General features: G+C 47.2%; 3 protein-coding genes and 1 non-coding gene across 4 annotated transcripts; 1 reads left to right on the forward strand and 3 right to left on the reverse strand.

Moving 5' to 3' along the window:
- Nucleotides 1–110: 110 nt before the first annotated feature.
- On the reverse strand, nt 111–2,800 carry Pmar_PMAR011512 (hypothetical protein; the record flags this gene model as incomplete). The annotated part of the gene is made up of 8 exons (XM_002773626.1): nt 111–126; nt 302–372; nt 1,088–1,198; nt 1,522–1,675; nt 1,876–2,069; nt 2,117–2,288; nt 2,607–2,721; nt 2,791–2,800. 8 exons carry the CDS (start codon nt 2,798–2,800, stop codon nt 111–113), a joined length of 843 nt encoding a protein of 280 aa, XP_002773672.1.
- A 1,473-nt stretch (nt 2,801–4,273) lies between these two features.
- On the reverse strand, nt 4,274–5,526 carry Pmar_PMAR011513 (UDP-glucose 4-epimerase, putative). Its single transcript, XM_002773627.1, has 2 exons — nt 5,392–5,526; nt 4,274–5,345 (listed from the first exon to the last, which is right to left on the reverse strand). The coding sequence occupies exons 1-2, from the start codon at nt 5,491–5,493 to the stop codon at nt 4,383–4,385; spliced, it is 1,065 nt and encodes a 354-aa protein (XP_002773673.1). The 5' UTR covers nt 5,494–5,526; the 3' UTR covers nt 4,274–4,382.
- A 1,072-nt stretch (nt 5,527–6,598) lies between these two features.
- Pmar_PMAR011514 (Serine/threonine protein phosphatase 2A 57 kDa regulatory subunit B' theta isoform, putative) lies at nt 6,599–18,312 on the forward strand (the record flags this gene model as incomplete). Its single annotated transcript, XM_002773628.1, has 12 exons — nt 6,599–6,692; nt 6,737–6,893; nt 6,987–7,071; nt 7,311–7,402; nt 7,453–7,539; nt 7,614–7,687; nt 7,741–7,937; nt 8,115–8,208; nt 8,444–8,520; nt 8,569–8,652; nt 18,038–18,135; nt 18,190–18,312. Coding segments are annotated over 12 exons (1,262 nt in total), but the record flags the coding sequence as incomplete, so codon positions are not given.
- On the reverse strand, nt 7,192–7,263 carry Pmar_PMAR011515. Its single transcript has one exon. It is a non-coding gene; the product is annotated as a tRNA-Ala (tRNA).
- Nucleotides 18,313–19,388: the final 1,076 nt, after the last annotated feature.

Here is a 19,388-nt window from a genome sequence, read left to right on the forward strand (position 1 = left end):
ATAACAGTCCACTTCTCGAGTCCTCAAGGCCACCATCAAGATACCGCACTATTTCACCTCTATCAGGCCATTTCTCAACCGCGCGCGCCCTGATGATCGATAACACTCGACTAGTTGAACTTGACCCTGCCGACAACAAAGCGGAAGACACCCTCCAAGCCGTCTGGTAGGCCGTCTCCTCTTCAACATGTGCGAGCAAATCCTCATCACACCATTCGCGAGTTGCCTTTTCGCACACTCTCTGCATCGCTTCGCTAAGCCCCTCGTCACCAGAAACTGCGGCCACTATAATCCGTCCTACCCCATCATCAGGCCGACATGCGAACGACACCAGTGCTGAATCATCACCACTAAAACAACTGCTCGAAGCCTCTGAAGATACGATATGAGAAATATCTTTCTCCGCGCACAGCGAAGAATCTTCCTGATAGCCCAATACAGCGCTACTATAAAGTGCCACAGCTCGTACGTCTTCAAAATTGCCTCCTACCAAGTTCGCAGCCAGAAAGTCATCGCATCTTTCAGATAGCCATTCAGCAACTGCATCGGTTACCACAGCGCGAGGTTCTCTCCACAGTTTACTATCGCACGCGGAAGATTCTAAAGATTCCACCAAAGCCTCTGTCAACTGAGTCATCCCGTCGGACTTGGGCAACCCCCTCTTGAGAAGCGCCATCCCAGCTCGCTGAAACGACGACTCCAGAGCCGGCCATAGTATTAGCTCCGGCTCAGTGGCACTTCCAATGAAGGTCCTCATATACTCTCCTAATCGATCACGTGATCGATTTCGCAAGGTCGTGAGGTCACCCAAACTTCCGCATTTTTCCGCCTCCCGAGCCACGCTATCCAAAACCGCCTTCTCCCACTCCTGCTGTCGCTGCCTGTCAATGCTAAAATTACCGCGCGCCTCAAAATTCTCCACCCCCATAAAGAGCCCATTCTCCTTCGCGCAGCTCATTATTGAATCTATGCTGCAGATTCCCGAAGACGCAATCCTCAAAGTCGCCTCTAATGCGCAAACCCGATCGATAACGGAGTGACCAGCGCCCAGTATCAAACCCTCTCGAGCTTCCAAGAGCCTCTCTACCAGCCGATCCATCGCTTCTTCAGTGAACTCTCCATCGCTCTTGTCCATGAGCATCAGGACTGCAACACATTCCCTCATCTCAGCTGCCGTTAATTCCAGCGAGCCCAACGCCTAAAGAGAAGTGAACTGCCTTCAGATCGGAATTTGAAATTGAGGTATAGACTTCAATTTTGAAATTCAATATACGAGCCTACACCGTTTCAATCTCAAAATTTCAAAATCAATTTACTTCGGATTCACAATTTGCCGTTGAAAGAAATTTCTGCTAGTGGATATTTTTCCGCTTGCGCCTCATTAATGGCGTGCACTACCGGTGCCGGCTAGTCGAGGAGAATATACCAACACCCTTTGCCTATCCGCGGCCTACCAAATCAGTAAAATTCTAATACTTATCATATATACAGTCCGAATATATTTTACCCCTCCGCCCTCACTTGTTTGCACGTTAGCACTATCGTTTCGGGCACATCCCTCCCGGCCTTATCCTGCTGCTGTAGTAAAGCTTCAACCGGCAACTTAGTGTCAGGACACTGAGCTCTCAGAGAGGCTATCTGCTCACGTAGCTGTGGTAAGTCCACCAGGTAATACCTAATACATTGGAGTTTCACCACCCTAGTGATATGAAAAACACTAGTGAAAAAAACATATTTCACGACTACTGCATATCACCGCGCATATCGCCTTTTTCATCGAGTTTTACGCCACCCTACGTAAAACTGGTGGAGCTCCATTCTAATAGTCCCCCCGCATACACATGAACAACCACAGCAGCCTTCCTATGATGCTACCGAGCCGCTCCAGCAAAGTCTCTATCCTCCATCTTCCTCCACACCTCCTCCATCATAGCCAACAGCCTCTTCAGCTGCCTACCGAGCTCAAGCTCTGGAGTCACTTCTACGGGTTTCTCTTCCACATCCTCCCAACTCGGTGGTTCCACATCACGAGTAATGGCCAATTCACGACTCTCACCAGCAATTCGGGCCTGAGCACAGCTGAGCTCGATAAGAAAACTGCGATGATTCCGATTACCATATTCTCCATAAGCCGACTAATACCAAAATGCATCATTTTCACATTCTCAGTGCACGTGATAAGATCCCTATAGTGCTCAGCAGTAACTTGCCGCAACTCCTCTCGCTTCTCCGCCGCTTGCAAGCGCGTTGATGACAACACCGACCGAGCCGTCGTGATAGGATAATTCCTAACCATCCAAACCACCACTGATTTAGCCTGTTGATGAACGCTTCACATCTGACTCGTATAGCTCTGTTTCCAGTCTACTAGTCCTCCTCCCAGTGTAGGAAAATATCAACATGCGTTGGTGACAATATAAAAATTGTGAGGAAATTTCGGAAAATTCTTATTGGTTTCTGTACACTTTTACTCCAATTCATTGGTGACGACGTAGCTCCTAAGCTCAGCTGAGGAGAGCGAACTTATATTCCTCCAACACTGCCCAAGGTAAATGAACGTCCATGTCGGACTCCCTGTATAATTCTCTTTCGAAAAAATCTACTACCTGAACAAGTCGTCCACAGTAGCCACATTGTGCAATCGCATCAGGGGAGCCGCTCCTCTTCCGCTGTCCACTCCTGGCACGCCTCCTCCCTCAGCCATCGAGCCCCTCCTCATATCTCCGACAACGCTAGTCATCAGGACCGACAAACTGTCACGTTACTATCCTTTCCCGAACACAATACTACTAAGAGCCATTCTGATGGAAAAACCGATAAACCAGGTCATGTCGTGTTCAAAGACAAATGAACACATTTCATAAACTGCTCGAAAACACGCCTTCTTCCGGAGACCTAACTTCCAGCATGGTTATAGTCCTTCCCACCTCAGTAGTCGCTTCTCAACACCCTCATCCACCGTCTTCAACCGCCTATGTTGGTTGAACCTTCCCAGCACTGAGGAACGCAATACGGAAGGGAGAGTGGAGATTAGAACAAAACCAACTTGAGCCTAACGCCTACGGCTCAACACGGACTCATGCGTGCACACTATCACCAACTCGTTATTGATTGCATATATACCACGCTACAGGAGTCCCAAAGATCATCAAAACCAAACCAAATATCTGTCATCACCACTGCTTGACCAACCGTTTCTGATCCGATGGGCAGCCGCTAACTTACAGATCCGACCGAGCCCGGGGTCTGGACACTATCGAATTTCTGATCCGTTCATAACTTCTCCATCGCAGTAGTATCACCAACAACAACATATTTGATGTTCAATCCCGCCGACAAGGACCGCCATAATTAGCCTCAATACACTCATGTTACATCCCAGCACCACTCGAGCGGGAGGAGGGTCTTCTGAACGCCAACCCGACACAGTCTGAGATCACATAATTTCCGAGCTGAAGGCTGATGGTAAGGAGGCCCGTCACACAGCTCACTAAGGGCGGCACCACGAGAAGATCCGAAAGCCCCCTAATCATGATCGGCCATCATCAGCATCACAGTAACAACCTACTACATATCACATGCCTCCAGAGCATAGGAGGCTACTCTTGGACGTCCGACCTGCCATGACCATACCAACAACAACAGAGCTAATCATCCACACTACAACAGAGCCTCCCTTAGCAAAACAATTCTATAAAGTCCACCGAGACACCAGCTCCTAGTAGGTGTACACCACTATATTTACTATAGATATTACTAATAATATGTTCACTAATATTTCATAGCTTAAACTCTCTGCCATGTAACACACTATCTACCGATCCACACCCGGGCTCAGACAGTGACTGAGCCTGCGGCTAGGCCTCTATATTGGTCGAAGGGGTGCTGCGCGAAATCGAATAGTTGATAATATACTACATATAATATAACACAGTTTTAACTCTGATAAATAGCCTCCCTTAGTGAAACAAATCTATAAAGTCCACCGCAGTGTGGGAAAATATGCACATGGTGGACCACATATGTTGGTGACAATATGGAATTTCTGAGGAAATTTTGCAAAATGCTTGTTGATTCCTGTACATTTCTACCCTAGTTCGTATATGGACTCCTATAATTAGTGAGGAAACTCCTACGGTCAGCTGAGGAAAGCGATCATATATTACAACGCTGTTCCACCGCGATGCCAACTCCCATAGGAGCCGCCGATGCCCATGAATTCATTCCAACTCGACAAACCGGCTCCATCCTGGTTGTGAACGTATGCACAATACCCCCAACGACAGAAGTATGGTAGAAATTCTTAGGAACAACAACAATAGAGGATTTCCTACTACACTGAACATAAAGTGTATAATAGTTACCACTCAGCTGCATACGGTTTACTCAGCCTCCTCCTTAGGAGCCTCCTCATCATAACCATAGGGATTCTCACTCTGCCATCTCCAAGAGTCCTCCATGACAGTCTTCATATCACGAGTGGCTACCCACCCCAACTCCTTCTTGGCTAATGCTGGGTTGCAGATGACACTACCCAAGTCGCCAGGGCGACGAGCGACGATCTTATATGGAATCTTCTTCCCTGAAGCCTCCTCGAGACCATGAATCATCTCCAACACACTAGCGCCACGTCCAGTACCGAGATTATGGATGTGCGCACCGTGAATATCATCGCGTAGTAGGTAAGTAACAGCAGCAACATGAGCATCAGCTAAGTCCATAACGTGAATGTAATCACGAACACCGGTTCCATCACGAGTATCATAATCGTTGCCGAATACATTCACACAGGGACGACGGCCAACAGCAACCTGCTGTACGTAAGGCATCAGATTGTTAGGGCGACCATTTGGTGACTCGCCGATGAGGCCGGACGGATGGGCACCAACAGGATTAAAGTAACGGAGTAATTCCACCTTCATATCCTTGTCAGCAACACACACATCTTCCATGATTTGCTCGGTCATCAGCTTAGTCTGTCCATAGGGGTTAATGGGCCCGAGGGAATCAGTCTCAACAAGGGGCCTCTCCTGAGGCTGGTAAACAGTCGCACTGCTAGAGAAAACAACTCTCTTGCAGTTGTTGTCAACCATAGCTTGCATGAGGTTGATGGTGCCCGTGATGTTGTCGTAGTAATACATCAGAGGTTTCTCAACACTCTCACCAACAGCCTTGAAGCCAGCAAAGTGAATCACACAATCGAAATGCTCAGTGGAAAAGAGCTTCTGCATGGCCTCAGCATCACAGCAGTCGAGCTTGAAGAAAGGCACGTCCACACCAGTGATAGTCTTCAGACGCTCAAGGACGATCGGGTTGGAGTTGGACAGGTTATCGAGGATAGCGCACTGCGAAGAATAAAAGATACCACTAGGAGGACTATGCGACGCTTACATCATAGCCGGCCTTGAGTAGCTGAACGATGGTGTGCGAGCCGATGTAACCCATACCACCAGTGCAGAGCACGCGACCCTTGGAGCTCGCTGAGACGGCCATTGTAGGAATAATAGTGACAGATCTGGATGAAAGGAATCCAACGTTGAACCTTGGCTACTGGGGCTTATGACTAATTCTCAAATTCAGAATTGGTGAAACCTGTCAATTGATTCAATTCCAGAAATACCGGCGAGTTCCACAAGTGATCGATTAAAAATCCTAACAGTCTCAAGTCGATGAAAGATTACTAACCACATGGCCACACACACAGTTGCTACTAAGCCTAGCAGACAGGTCAAGCTACGTATATTTCAGTTCCCAACTTCAGAAATGCGGAGCGAAGCGATTCATATTTACCAATTTTCGTCGGGACGGAGCGAAGCGATTCATATTTTCCACTTTCATTTGGCGAACACTCGTCGACTTAATCTTGCGTTGTTTTTCAGAATATGATGTATAGCACGGCCTCGATGTGCTGATCCGATCGACGGTACTCCAATTGTATTCTGTTGGAGTCGTTCAGTTAACCGCCCGAAATGTGAAAGTAAATTTTTGACGTTTAGCGGGCGGAAATATAATAACAAAAAGAACACTCAAAAAAGCTTGAATGAGATATGCGTCGGACGTGATGCGTTTCTCCGTTGCCTCTGATAGCAGTGTGAAGGGGAAATATGCACATAGTCAACTACATGTGTTGGTGAAAATATGAAAAAATTTTTGCGGAAATTTTGGGAAATTTCTGCCGATTTCTGTACACTTCCAACCGAATTCTAATAATAACTTCTATGACTGGTGATGAAAACTCCTGAGGAGAGCGAACATATATTTCTCCAACACTGGCAGTTAGTAGTCTCCTCTACCCCGTATAGGGGCCGTACAGTGTCCATCATGAACCTCATCCAAAGCGTCAAACAGCGTGTGTCGAGAGACCGCCTCAGCGCCTCCTCCCCATTTAAGAGTAGCACCGTCCAACCATCCCTCTGGTGACGTTGGGCGCCACGATTAGGTAAATCCTCTACCAGTAGATCCTCTCTGTCATCAAGCAATGGGTCGCCGCCTACTACAGCTGATATTAATGGACTGACAATGCACACGAAAACTGCCCGAGATTTGGTCACAAATCCAGGATGCTCGGAAGCGATCATGATGTGCTTACTTCCATCAGATGCTCGACAAGCTTGCCGAGGATCCTCCTGTGAGGGGAATCCCCTATAGCGATGACATGGATAGTCCTTTTGCGGGATTGCCATCACTACAAGGTAGCAGCACGTTATCGAGCCTTCCGCTCAAAGGCTGCTCTCAGAAACGCCTTTCGCGGACCAACAGTTGGTGCTTCGGTTGAAGCTCCGTGCTTGCTGTGTCGTTTTCTACTTTGGTGATGAAAACCCTCGCCTCCGAGACAAAAGAAGAGATTTCCAAGAGAAGTTGGCCAAGCGTCAAGCGCTCCTGGATATTCTAACGTAGGCATAGGGTGGTGACCTCTTCCATGACGTAGCGTCTGTTCTCGTGTCAACAGCCACTGTGTAGTAAGGGTTCACATCTTCGCGCTGAAGGTATATAAATCAAGCATGGAACTACTACGATGACCAAGTGGCGGCAGATATTGTGGCAATGACTGCGGCTAACATATTCCGCACGGTAGTAGGGGAGGGGTGGTATGTCTGTGTGATACTGAGACGTTGGCGGCATGGCGGATTACTAGAAGGAAAAGGAGGATATTGAACTTGCTTGTAACACGATTTTCATGAGGTAAATTTTTGGATGTGCCGGGAATTGAACCCGGGGCCTTCTGCATGCGAAGCAGACGTGATACCGCTACACCACACACCCTGTGTTTTAGTTGACATTTGATGGATCTCATCCCTATGCCTTCTCAGTTACCCCCTCGGGTTAAAAACCCAATGGCTCTCTTCGATTTGGAGGAGGAAGAGGCAGTCCTTGACCAATCTTGGCCGCATTTGCAGACAGTGTGAGTGCCGCTCAAGCGTTTGCAGTCTCCACTTATATCCATGCAATTAGGTATGAGATTTTCTTCCGGTTCATTGTGTGTCCGATAGTTGAGCCTCGGTCGTTGAAGAAACATATAGATAACAAGTTCATATCGAGGTAGTAGTAGTAGTAGTAGTAGTAGTAGTAGTAAAAGCGAAGCGAAGCTTCCGATCAATACCGGCATTCAGCAGATTTCTATTGACTTTCGAATCAGAAGACTCTCGAGAGAGGGAGTACCTCAAGACAATCCTACACCGCATATATGGTGAGTCCTGATAGGACTGGCAGCGGAGCGAAGGTCTGACATTTGGTGGTCAGGTAAAATGATGCCCATGCGGGCTTTTATCCGTCGCTCGCTACAGCACTCCCTCTTGCGTGTTACCAGTGAATCAGCTGAGCACAACGGCGTAGCTGAGATGCTGGAGATTCTGGGTTCGATAATTAACGGATTTGCTATTCCACTCAAGGAGGAGCACAAGCTGTTCCTCGAAAAGTCTCTAATGCCTCTGCACACCGTAAGCGCCAGTGTTCGAGGAATATGTGTTCGCTTTTCTCAGCTGAGATCGGGAAATTTTCCCTATAAAATTCACGGGGACCAATGAGAATTTCCCGAAATTTCCTCAGAATTTTCGTATCGCCACCAACAAATGCATTTTCCCACATTGGTAAGCGCTATAGCATCTCATCGTCAGGCTCGATCCCTCAACTCGTTCTTCCAGCCGCTCTCGTATTGCATCACACAGTACGTTGAAAAAGACCCTCGGCTGGCCACGATGGTCATTAAAGGTGCCAAGCGGAAGCATCTCATTCTGTCTTGTATAGTGTTGGAATATACGTTGGCTTTCCTCAGCCGTCCCTCCACTAATTATGGAAGTTTACACATGAATTCGAGTAGAAGCATTGGTAAACTAACAACAATTTCCAAGAATTTCCTCGAAATTTCTATATTGTCATCTATATATGTTGTCTACTATGTGCACATTTTCCCACAAGAATCTTATATAGTGTTTGTACCGTTCAGGACTACTGCGTTTCTGGCCGGTTACGAGCCCATCAAAGGAGGTTCAGTTCCTCACTGTGATGGAGGAAGTTCTCGAAGTGCCCTTTGAGCTTTCCGTGATCTCGCTGACTGTCTCCTTGTTTCAGCTCACTCAAACACCAGAACTAGAAGTGATAAAGTTGGCTCTCTTCAAGAGGCTATCTAAGTGCCTCGTCAGTTCCCATTTCCAGGTAGGATAATGGTGTAGTTGTACAGAGATCTTAGCTTAGCTGTATTAAGCTAGTTGATGATTTTACGAGTATGGTTGTAGATAGAAACTCTAGATCCCATTAACCGTTGCCGTGAGTTCCACAATGGTAAGCACTTGACCAGGAGCTTACCCGACTTAACCAGGACTCGATAACAATGGGGAAAATGTTCCTAATGTGATGATGACATCTACATGGGAAACTGATTGAAGAATGTGTTCCTGGCCATACGTGGAAAATTCAAGATGGGAACATTATAGGTTCCTGGATGATTCGCTGCTCTCGAGCGCTGAATAAGTGGTTGTTGAGCTCAGGTAGCCGAGAGAGCGCTGTTCTACTGGAACAACGACTCCATCGTGCGTATCATCAATGATAATCGACGCATAGTCTTCCCTATAATTGTTGGCCCTCTGTGAGCCGCTAGTGGTGATGGAGAGAATCTTTGTGCGCATGCGTGCTACGTTAGGTATGATAATTCATTAACACATTGGAATAGTACAATACATGGGCTTACCTGCAACGTGTTGAAGTTGTTGATGGAGGCTGATCCTCCTTTATATGATTCCTGCAGTGCTACCCATCGTTCGCAGTCTACCACGTGATCAGATATCATGCTTGTCTCTGCGTATAGCTACAGCTCAGGTCGGGCGAGTCGCTGCGAGAGTCCCGATGGGCATTCTTGGAGAAAAGTTATCAAACCTTTGCAGAAGTGCATGATGAGCGAGCAATGGCGGGATAATCGATTCCCTTTTGAATTCGTAAGCATTCGCTGGGCGTGAAAAACAGTTGCACGCATACACACAATCAATGGTGGAAGTATGAAAACCGCATTCGTATGTAGAGTTGTATAATTACAGTGAGGAAACTTCTGAGCTCAGCTGAGGAAAGCGAAAATATGTTCAAATACTACATTATTACGCTACTTATACATGATGACAAATTGTGTCATCATGTCTCCACTATGCATAACCCCACGCATCTTCTTAGGATGATGGAGAGTGTAAGGGCTGCGCAATCTAATGAACTTCTATTTGGTGTATGTGTTGCATAAGTGTACCATGCATGTTGTACCAAAGTGCAACAATCTATGTACGGTTTTTTTCTCAATAATTGGGAGTTGAGTTGGATATCCTCGATTCTAGTTGGATGCAAAGGTATCGCCACTTGTCTATTTCGGACCCGAATTCTCCTGATTAAGTGCCACTGGCACGAGTGTTCACCACTGTCCCGTTGAGAATTCCCAGAGGTAGTCGATGCTGGTCTAGTACTGCTGAACCTGAGTGTACACGATGACGAAACCCATCGCGAGTCACAGGTTACTCATGATGACTTACAGTCACTATAGCTTCTATTAATAATAATATGAGCTATAGTTCCTGTGATTAACCTACAGAGTGATCATCATCATAATACTATGAAGTATTACGAAGATTGACGTAGACAGAATCGGCTATTATGTCTACGGTAATATTCCTAGTGTGGACCTTCACACAGCTCAGACATGCGAAGAACATCACTCATCATCGACAATGAAAATTGAGATGTTCTCACACTAGGCAAATCCACCCGTTACGGGTGACCCGTAGCAAATATGGTCGAGAGCGAACGATATCACGTTGAGAAACTCACCCGTGAACGGTCAGTTTGACGTTACCATGATCGAGGTGGACTCAGCGAACAGAGTGGTGATAGTCGGCGCTGGGCCGATCGGAGGCGCCATGGGATGCCTCTTCCGCCGCCATGGATATCGAGTTGACATATACGAGAGGTAAATCATCATCATCATTCAGTTGAGAGCGAATTTGAAATCAGATACACTGATATTCGCAAGCACTCACACGCAGCTGGTCGCAGTATTAATTTGGTCGGACTGTGTACATGAAACCGTTCCTAGAGTGTCTCTCTTGAGCTCAGGTCCTCACCAGAAGAGGCCTTAGATTTGCAGAGATGCTCGGCGTTAAGGAGCAGCTACTATCGCATACAGTATGTTCACCTGTCATCTCACTGGTGCATCGCCATGCTCAGGTACCGGTCTATGGTAGAACGATGCATGATCTCAATGGTGAGTCAACAATAGCTCTATCGCCTTGCTAATCGCGTCTAGTAGGTACCACTACGTTCACTCCCTATGGACGTGATGGCGAATGCAATTTTTCTGTTGACCGCTCCCGGCTGAACAAATTCTGGATTGTAGGATGTACCTGTATCATCACACCATGATTACCAAGTGCAGGATGAGGCTGAGAAGGCCGGCGCTTGTATTCACTTCGATAGAACGCTCAGTCTAGAGGATACCTCATTGGAGGTGGCACTTCAGCATTCCAAATCTGATAGCATCAATTCTCTATCAGGATCGACGTCTATGCTTCCACGACTCGACTGGAGGAAAGCACTTTGTCGATCTGTCGCTGAGTAGCTCAGCCTAGTCCCTTTGTCACTGGTCGCTGACTGTCCCTCAGATACAGCAGTCGTTGGTTGTGATGGAGCTGGCAGTCGATTACGGTAAGGTGTTTTCGTCAGCAAATCCTGGTGACTCAACTTTAGTATAATCTATCTAGAATATATATCTGTATTAGTGAAGGGGTATACAATCAATTGAATACGATATATTAGGCATATGTACAGACATAGATTATAATATAATCTATAGTCTTATAATATGTTAGTGGTTTGAGGCTCCCCAGCCCCCCTAGCCGTAAACTCAGTATTACCAACCATAAGACTTTGATGAGAATGGTAGAGGAAAATATGATCTTAACTCTTTATCCTACTCCCAGGCTATAGCTAGCTCAGCGCGGATCCACCGCGATAAGCCTTTGTGTACTGCTGTCCCAGGGACTCTGTCCCTCTACAATATAATATAATCATTATATACACTGCTGGGCAGTGCATATAATCTACATCTGCAGTGAGTCACTGCAAGTAGTAAGTATATGCACTGCTAGTGCATATACTTACTGCCACCCTGAGGGTGGTTGCCAGTCACTGCAGAAGAGCAGTGACTCAATAAGAGCAGTGACTGCTCTTATTAATAATTATATATACTTTCATCTATTCATGCTCAGGCACGCCTTGTCGAATGCTGGAGTGCTCACCTTCACTGAGGAGATGATAGGCCACGGCTATAAGGAGATCACCTTCCCGGCCTTATCGACTAGTGATAGCCCATGGGGGTAGGCCACCACTAAGGATTAGCGATCTTCACTTCATCAGCAATTTCGCCATGCACAACGAGAGCCTCCACATCTGGCCGAGAGGAGATTTCTTCCTAATGGGTCTCGCCAATCTAGACGGCAGTTTCACCGGGACTATCTATGTAGCTCCATAAAGTCTCGCAGGATCATATTCTTTCTGACAGGCTAGGAACGGCCCCACTGGTGAAGATAACGATGTCCAGGTGAGCTCCGGTGTCGGCTGCACATGGTCAACTACGTGGGAAAATTGCCGATGGTTTTCTTGACATTTTCACTCTCAGTCGTGAGTGAATTTTTTCACAATATGGAAATTTCTGAGCTCAGCTGAGGGAACCAAACGGATGTCGCACATTGTGTAGGTGACTTTCCCATCGATAACAAAAAATGAGACAACCGCTCGAGATTTTCTAGCGCAGTATTTCCCTGATGCCCAGCTGGGTGAGTATGTTGCGGATCCTCATGGTCCGATATTCCCTCGCAGCTCCCGACGCACCGACAGAACTCATTTCGAACGCACAGGGGAAGCTGGGGAGCATCCGTTGCGACACGTCCGTTCTTTGCTGTCGGCCATTTCATAGCAAATTCACTCAGGCACACCGCGGAGGTCGCTGGAGTGCCCTATCTCCTAGCTGGTGATGCTGCTCATGCAATTGTCCCATTTTTTGGTCAGGGATGCAACTGTGGCTTTGAGGATTGTACAAATTCTTTTCACGGGCTGTGAGAGAGTTCTTGCCTCAGGCATTGTCCTCGACGAGCATTTACAGGATAAGTCGCGACCACTGGGTGAGAAAAATCGCGTGAATTCAACCGGGAATTCTCACGTTGTCAGCCGCAGCCTTCAGAGCGTACTCATCTCAGCGGCTGATCGATACGAATGCTATCGCAGATATGGCTCTAGATAACTTCATTGAGATGATGAGCCGTGTGGCTGATGCCAAGTGACGAGACAAGCCCATTGAGCCTGCCTCTGTCGCGACGTTATCGATTGCAGGTTTTTGGTGTGCAAAAAAGTGGAAACAGCCATCATGGGCAAGCTACCGCAGAAATACCGTTCTCGGTGAGTGCTGGTCTTGAGTCAGCAATAGATGGGCGGGATGAAATAGGTACACCTTGGTGATGTACTCGTACAACTCATATAGCAAGTGCCTCGAGGTCGGACAGGTCGCCGCTGGCATCTTGGAAGAGATCATTGCACAGTGCAAGATATCTTCGGTGGATGAGGTTGACTCCAAACTAGACTTCGAGTTTATAACGGATCTGCTGGAGAGAAAATATCTTCCTTTTCTCAATGAATTGGGTGTTTCTTTGACGTTTGCCGCTTGACCAGTCCACTGGTTCTTCCATGATCGAGTGAGAAGTTTTTACACGACATACGGTTGCGTTCAGTGGACTGCGCCGTGGTTCGGACTCCTCATGTGTGATTCAAATCTCCATGGCGACGACCCAATCGCTTCGGAATCACGCATCATAAAATTATGGCAATCAAAGATTTTTATTCGTGAAGTATTCGTGAGTGGAGAGTTTTTTATTCAGACACGTATTATTTTGAACCTCCTTTCTGTGAATAAGTCCAGCATTCGACAAAGGAGAAAGTGGGCTAAGATCGCCTGAGGACTTAGTATCATAGATAATCTATGATAGATTGAAACACGAATTACTTTCTGGGTGCGATGGGTCTAACACAAGCAAAAAAGTACTGTGCCAAGAAAGAATGGAAAAATTAAGCTTTGCTTGCTGTATTGAGTTACGAAGATTGAGACAAGAGCGCAGAACCGTGACATAAGCAAGTGCACACAATCAAGCTCACTATGCAGCTACAACTTGTAGCCTACATGTCTTACAATTATGAGCTGAAATTGAGCTTAGTTGAGATTGAACTCGGAACACCCCGCAGTGAGCGTGTGAATGATTCGTTAAACTAAGCTCGACATTTAAATCTCGTTCATTCGCCAGCAGAAAACTAAAATTGCTGGAGTTTGCTCAAGAAACTGAACGAACAGCCGAGGTACTTGAGGTGCTAGGCGAGGCAGAAGGAACCCGAGCTTTGCCAGAGAACCCGGCGACCAGGCCAAGTTCGGTGTTGCTGTCCCGCTCCTCCTCGAAGAGAGGTTTGGAAGCTTCGACAGACGCAACCAGGGAGAGGGCTCGGGGAGCCTTGCCTGCGGTAAGATGACCGTAAACATGTTTGGTTTGAGTAGTGCGAGGAAGAGCACTCCAGGACAGAGTCGCAGCAACGGCATCTCGAGTATCTCACGGATCGCAGGCGGTGCGAAGCCTGTGGCGCCGTCAAGCCGTAAGCCTTATCCAGGGCTTGCCAAACAGTCTCAACCGCATTCATAGAATCATCTGCTAGCTGGTAGACGTCGACTAATCGGGCTGCCGGCCCAGTGAGAAGGGCTTCGAGCTTGACCAAAGCAATGTCCTACGGCCCGCGCCGTGCAGCCGCCAGAGCCTTAAAACGTCGGCGCGACTCGACCAGAGGAATGGATGAGGCAGCGCCCGAAAAACGCTCCAGTTTGAGAGCCTCATCGGTATCATCCTTGGCAAGGCCATCACCGTCAAGCGTAGGAGTAACCGCACTAGGCGACTGTGGTTGAGGGGTACTAGTGGCTGAGTTTGCCGCCCCGGCGGCGGAAGGAGACCCGGCGCCTGCTGCCGCCGAGAGACCGAAAAAGTCGTCAACACCATCACCCAGCTCATGATGGGACGGCCCCCCTCAACTTGGTTGTTTCCATTGCTACACAGGGGGATCCGTGCCTGTTGCGGTTCTGGGTATTCTCCAAGTATTTGGATGCTGAGGTAGGTTCGCCATTGTTGTCAGTTGCTTCGATCACCAAGGCCGAGGCTAAGAGGTCGAACAACTCTTCTTGGATTTACTTTCCCCACAGTAACAAATGCTTTGCGCGTGTAATTGCATATCGTTGAGTGAATCGCTCAGAATAGTATTCTTATTTGGGAACTGACCACTTAGTCCTCTCAGAGGCTGAAACTCAGCCTCAAGCATAACTCCCAAGTTAGGAGTCACAACTCCTTGATGCGATTCGCACCGTGCGAATATCCATGGTGTTGAAGTTTGCCTCACACAGATTCATGCTCCACCTGGCTCGCTTCTACTCGAATAGACTTCGCCACGCTTCTCTCACCAATAGCATCCTCGAATACAATATTCTTAGCAGATCGTGGCTCCACTCTCCTAAGTAGAACCGTTGTGATTTCCAGGAGTGCAACCAGGTCCATAGACTTGAGTGACACCCTGCTTGAATCTTCGCATAAAATGGGATACATCCAGACGGACTTCAAGATCTGGGTTATTCCTCTGTTGCAATAACACCGACTATGCATCACGCTGAGTTGCTCAGCAAAGCCCTGGCTAGCGACTCAGAGAGAAGCGTCAGAAGTAATACTGTCTTACAATAATGGATACACTAACGCCGTTAGTCTAACGGGATTCGACTCCAGTTTGAGAGCCTTGTCGGTATCATCCTCGACAAGGCCATCACCGTCAAGCGTAGGAGTACTTAACTTGTTTGTCTCCATTGCTACACAGAGGGATCCGTGCCTGTTACGGCTCAGCGTATTCTCCAAGTATTTGGATGCTGAGGTAGGTTCGCCAGCGTATTTGGTCTAACTCAGTACTTAGCGTATAATCTTGTGCAAAGTTGATAATCAAGTAGCGCCATGCTACTTCGGGACATGCTTGTTCCCCTTGTTTCTGAGCAGAGGGATTGGTATTCTTGGGTATTTCACTCTAACTTGGTGATTGCTTCTAAATCATCTCAAGCCTTCAAAGAACTTCACGAATAAACCGGGCCGCTCTTCTAGGCTTCTTCGACTCCTTGCGGTACTCGTTCCCCAAGGGTGACCACGGAAATCACGTTCTCACTCAGAGACAACGCAAACCACCACACGGCATGATGAAACCCAATTGTACAGTTTTAAAGCTTTAGAACATGCAGGTGATTGTGACTTCACCCTGAGGGGAGCTATCGGCTCCTCTTAGAATGTGCGCATGAATCGGGCACTGCTTCCGCTACTTATCAGCAGCTCGATGACGAAACCGACGAAGGGGATAACGTTACGTTCGACATCCCTCCCGATCCATTCTGATCCACGCTACCGCTCTCTATGCTCGAGGACTTCGAGGTCGAGCTGCACGCAATTGAAATTTTGTCAGTGACCGATGCAGCATGAACAGTGGCAGAACTTTCCGAAGTATGAGATTCTGAGTTCACGGACACCCCAGATTCTGCAACGGACCACTTATCTATCGGGCTAGTGCAGACGCTGTACTCGCAGACTGCTGATCCTCCAGCACTGGCTTCACTCCATACGCTCCCATGGTGGCATTGCTGCTCTAAATTCTTTTCCCCGGGCCGAGAGCAAGAGTACGAACGGTTCGTCTCATGTCGGTCAGGCAGGGATACCTCGCTTATGGTACTGTGGCGTTCAGCCTTCTCCGAACTCGCTTCTGCTTCACTCCAACAGCTATTGACATCCATGTGAGGATTTGACGGCGCTTTTCCCTTGCCTGCTGCAGAAAGTCCTAAGTAATGACGGTGACGACGGCTTCAGAAACAATTCCAATCATTGACACGATCGATATCGCTTGCTGTAGTACTTGCAGTTTTTGGGGGCCGCGGTGTGTTCGAAACGTGTAGTCTTCCTCGGTAGCGGGAAGGAGGTCCTGTTCGGACTGTCGGCAGCAAACGACCGTCTCGGAGATACCTATGGAATTGGATCCGCATTACGCGGACGCGAAGCCAAACTTACAGAGGTTTCCCGTTTAAAATTATCTCCACACAATACCCGTGTTGACAGTAAATCCAATCCCGACTTTCTTTACAGGTACAGGCACATACTGTTGAATTACAATCCCTTTCTGGGTCATTGAAGGTTCTCCCTTCGTCCACGGTCTCATGAAATGTCGTGAGATAGTAAGGGAAGCAACGATCCATCAGCTCGTCCAGTGGTAACTTTCCTGAGCGGTCACAGCCTGAAATTGATTTACATGTCATTATCCAATCATATATCAATCCGCAATCGTGTTGTCAATCGATCCCACTGATACATATTCCGATCATACCAAAATCGTCATGCAGTAGCGTCCGTAAAAAATCGGTGACAGTGTGCTCCTCTCGGTTCCGATTCCTTCCCAGCACGCCGACGGTAGGAAAAATGAAGTATCGAGTACTGGGGTCTCTAGAGTCCAGAAGCTCTTCTACAAGCTCTGTTACCTGAAAAGCGTTGCGTTCCGGCAACAGTCCGAGTATCGGCTAAGCCCGTGGAGACATCGTATTCATTCCCAATATTCTCATGATATGACATGATGTCAGTACCTCAGTGAAGCTGTGATTTTCAGCCATCGTCGTCCCTCGCACTTTCATGTCGGGCTCATAGTCCACGACGTCGATTGCTTCGGACCGAGTGATGAAGTTCCCCGATGCAAACTTGGGAGCTGTTTTCAGAACCTGGGTAAAATTGAAATATCCCCCACCCAGTTCAGCTTAACTCATGATGATTCAGCTGACTTACACTCTTTATTTTCCTCACGAACTTCGATATGACAAACTTTTTCCGATTTAAACTATAAGTTATGGTTTTGTGAAAAGTTTCCACGATATTCGTGAGTACCTATGATTCAGTGCCTGCAATTAAACTAAGCGACGTTTTACTTGTGTCCCCCTTAATCCATCGCTATCCAAATGAATGTTCGGATACCCGAGACGGTCGGCATTAAGGGCCGTCTCCTTGTTTCAGCTCACTCAAACACCAGAACTAGAAGTGATAAAGTTGGCTCTCTTCAAGAGGCTGTCTAAATGCCTCGTCAGTTCCCATTTCCAGGTAGGATAATGCTGTAGTTGTACAGAGATCTTAGCTTAGCTTTATTAAGCTAGTTGATGATTTTATGAGTATGGTTGTAGATAGAATCTCTAGATCCCATTAACCGTTGTCGTGAGTTCCATAATGGTAAGCACTTCACCAGGAGCTTACTCAACTTAACCAGGATTCGATAACAATGGGGAAAATGTTCCTAATGTGATGATGACATTTACATGGGAAGCTGATTGAAGAATGTGTTCCTGGCCATACGTGGGAAATTCAAGATGAGAACATTATAGGTTCCTGGATGATTCGCTTCTCTCGAGCGCTGAATAAGTGGCTGTTGAGCTCAGGTAGCCGAGAGAGCGCTGTTCTACTGGAACAACGACTCCATCGTGCGTCTCATCAACGATAATCGGCGCATCGTCTTCCCTATAACTGTTGGCCCTCTGTGAGCCGCTGGTGGTGATGGAGAGAATCTTTATGCGCATGCGTGCTACGTTAGGTATGATAATTCATTAACGCATTGGAATAGTACAATACATGGGCTTACCTGCAACGTGTTGAAGTTGTTGATGGAGGCTGATCCTCCTTTATATGATTCCTGCAGTGCTGCCCATCGTTCGCAGTCTACTATGTGATCAGATATCATGCTTGTCTCTGCGTATAGCTACAGCTCAGGTCGGGCGAGTCGCTGCGAGAGTCGCGATGGACCTTCTTGGAGAAAAGTTATGAAACCTTTGCACAAGTGCATGATGAGCGAGCAATGGCGGGATAATCGATTCCCTTTTGAATTAGTAAGCATCCGCTGGGCGTGAAAACAGTTGACAATGAAAAATGGTGGAAGTCTGAAAAACTCTGAGAATTTTAGCAAAAAAATTCTTAGTATTTCTGCATATTGCTATCCGTACTCGTCGTATGTAAAGTTGTATAATTAGGGAGGAAACTCCTGAGCTCAGCTGAGGAAAGCGAAAATATGTTCAAATACTACATTATTACACTACTTATACCCACTGTGCATAACCTCACGTCTCTTCTTAGGATGATGGAGAGTGTAAGGGCTGCGCAATCTAATGAACTTCTATTTGGCGTCTGTGTTGCATAAGTGTACCATGCATGTTGTACCAAAGTGCAACACATTATGTAACGTTTTTTTCCCAAGAATTGGAGTTGCGTTGCATATCCTCGCTTCTAGTAAGATGGTACGGGATTGTCACTTGTCTGTTTCGAGCCAGAGGTTAAGAGAGTCTTCTTCTTCTGAGGGGTGAATTGATTGAGTGCTATTGGCACCACTATCTCGTTGAGAATTCCCAGAGGTAGTCGATGCTGGTCTAGTACTGCTGAACTTCTCGTCGAGTGTACACGATGACGAAACCCGTAGTGAGTCACAGGTGACTTACAGTTACTATAGCTTCCAGTGATGAAAGCTTCTATTGAGCTATAGTTCCTGTGGTAAACCTTCAGAGTGATTATCATCATAATACTATGAAGTTTTATGAAGATTACCGTAGACAGAATCGGCTATTATGTCTACGGTGATATTCCTAGTGTGGACCTTCACACAACTCATCATCGGCAATGAAAATTGAGGTGTCCTCACACAAGGCAGATCCACCCGTTCCGGGTGAGCCGTAGGAAACATGGTAGAGAGCGAACGATATCACGTTGAGAAACTCACCCGTGAACGGTCAGTTTGACGTTACC

This window comes from Perkinsus marinus, assembly GCF_000006405.1.
Source record: "Perkinsus marinus ATCC 50983 genomic scaffold scf_1104296958712, whole genome shotgun sequence".
Taxonomy (NCBI): domain Eukaryota; phylum Perkinsozoa; order Perkinsida; family Perkinsidae; genus Perkinsus; species Perkinsus marinus.

Excerpts from the sequence above, each read along its gene's own strand:
- Pmar_PMAR011513 (XM_002773627.1), bottom strand. The coding sequence starts at position 5,493 with ATGGCCGTCTCAGCGAGCTCCAAGGGTCGCGTGCTCTGCACTGGTGGT. Across the intron at positions 5,346-5,391 it reads TACTCAAGGCCGGCTATGAT|TGCGCTATCCTCGATAACCT; the intron begins GTAAGCGTCGCA and ends TATTCTTCGCAG.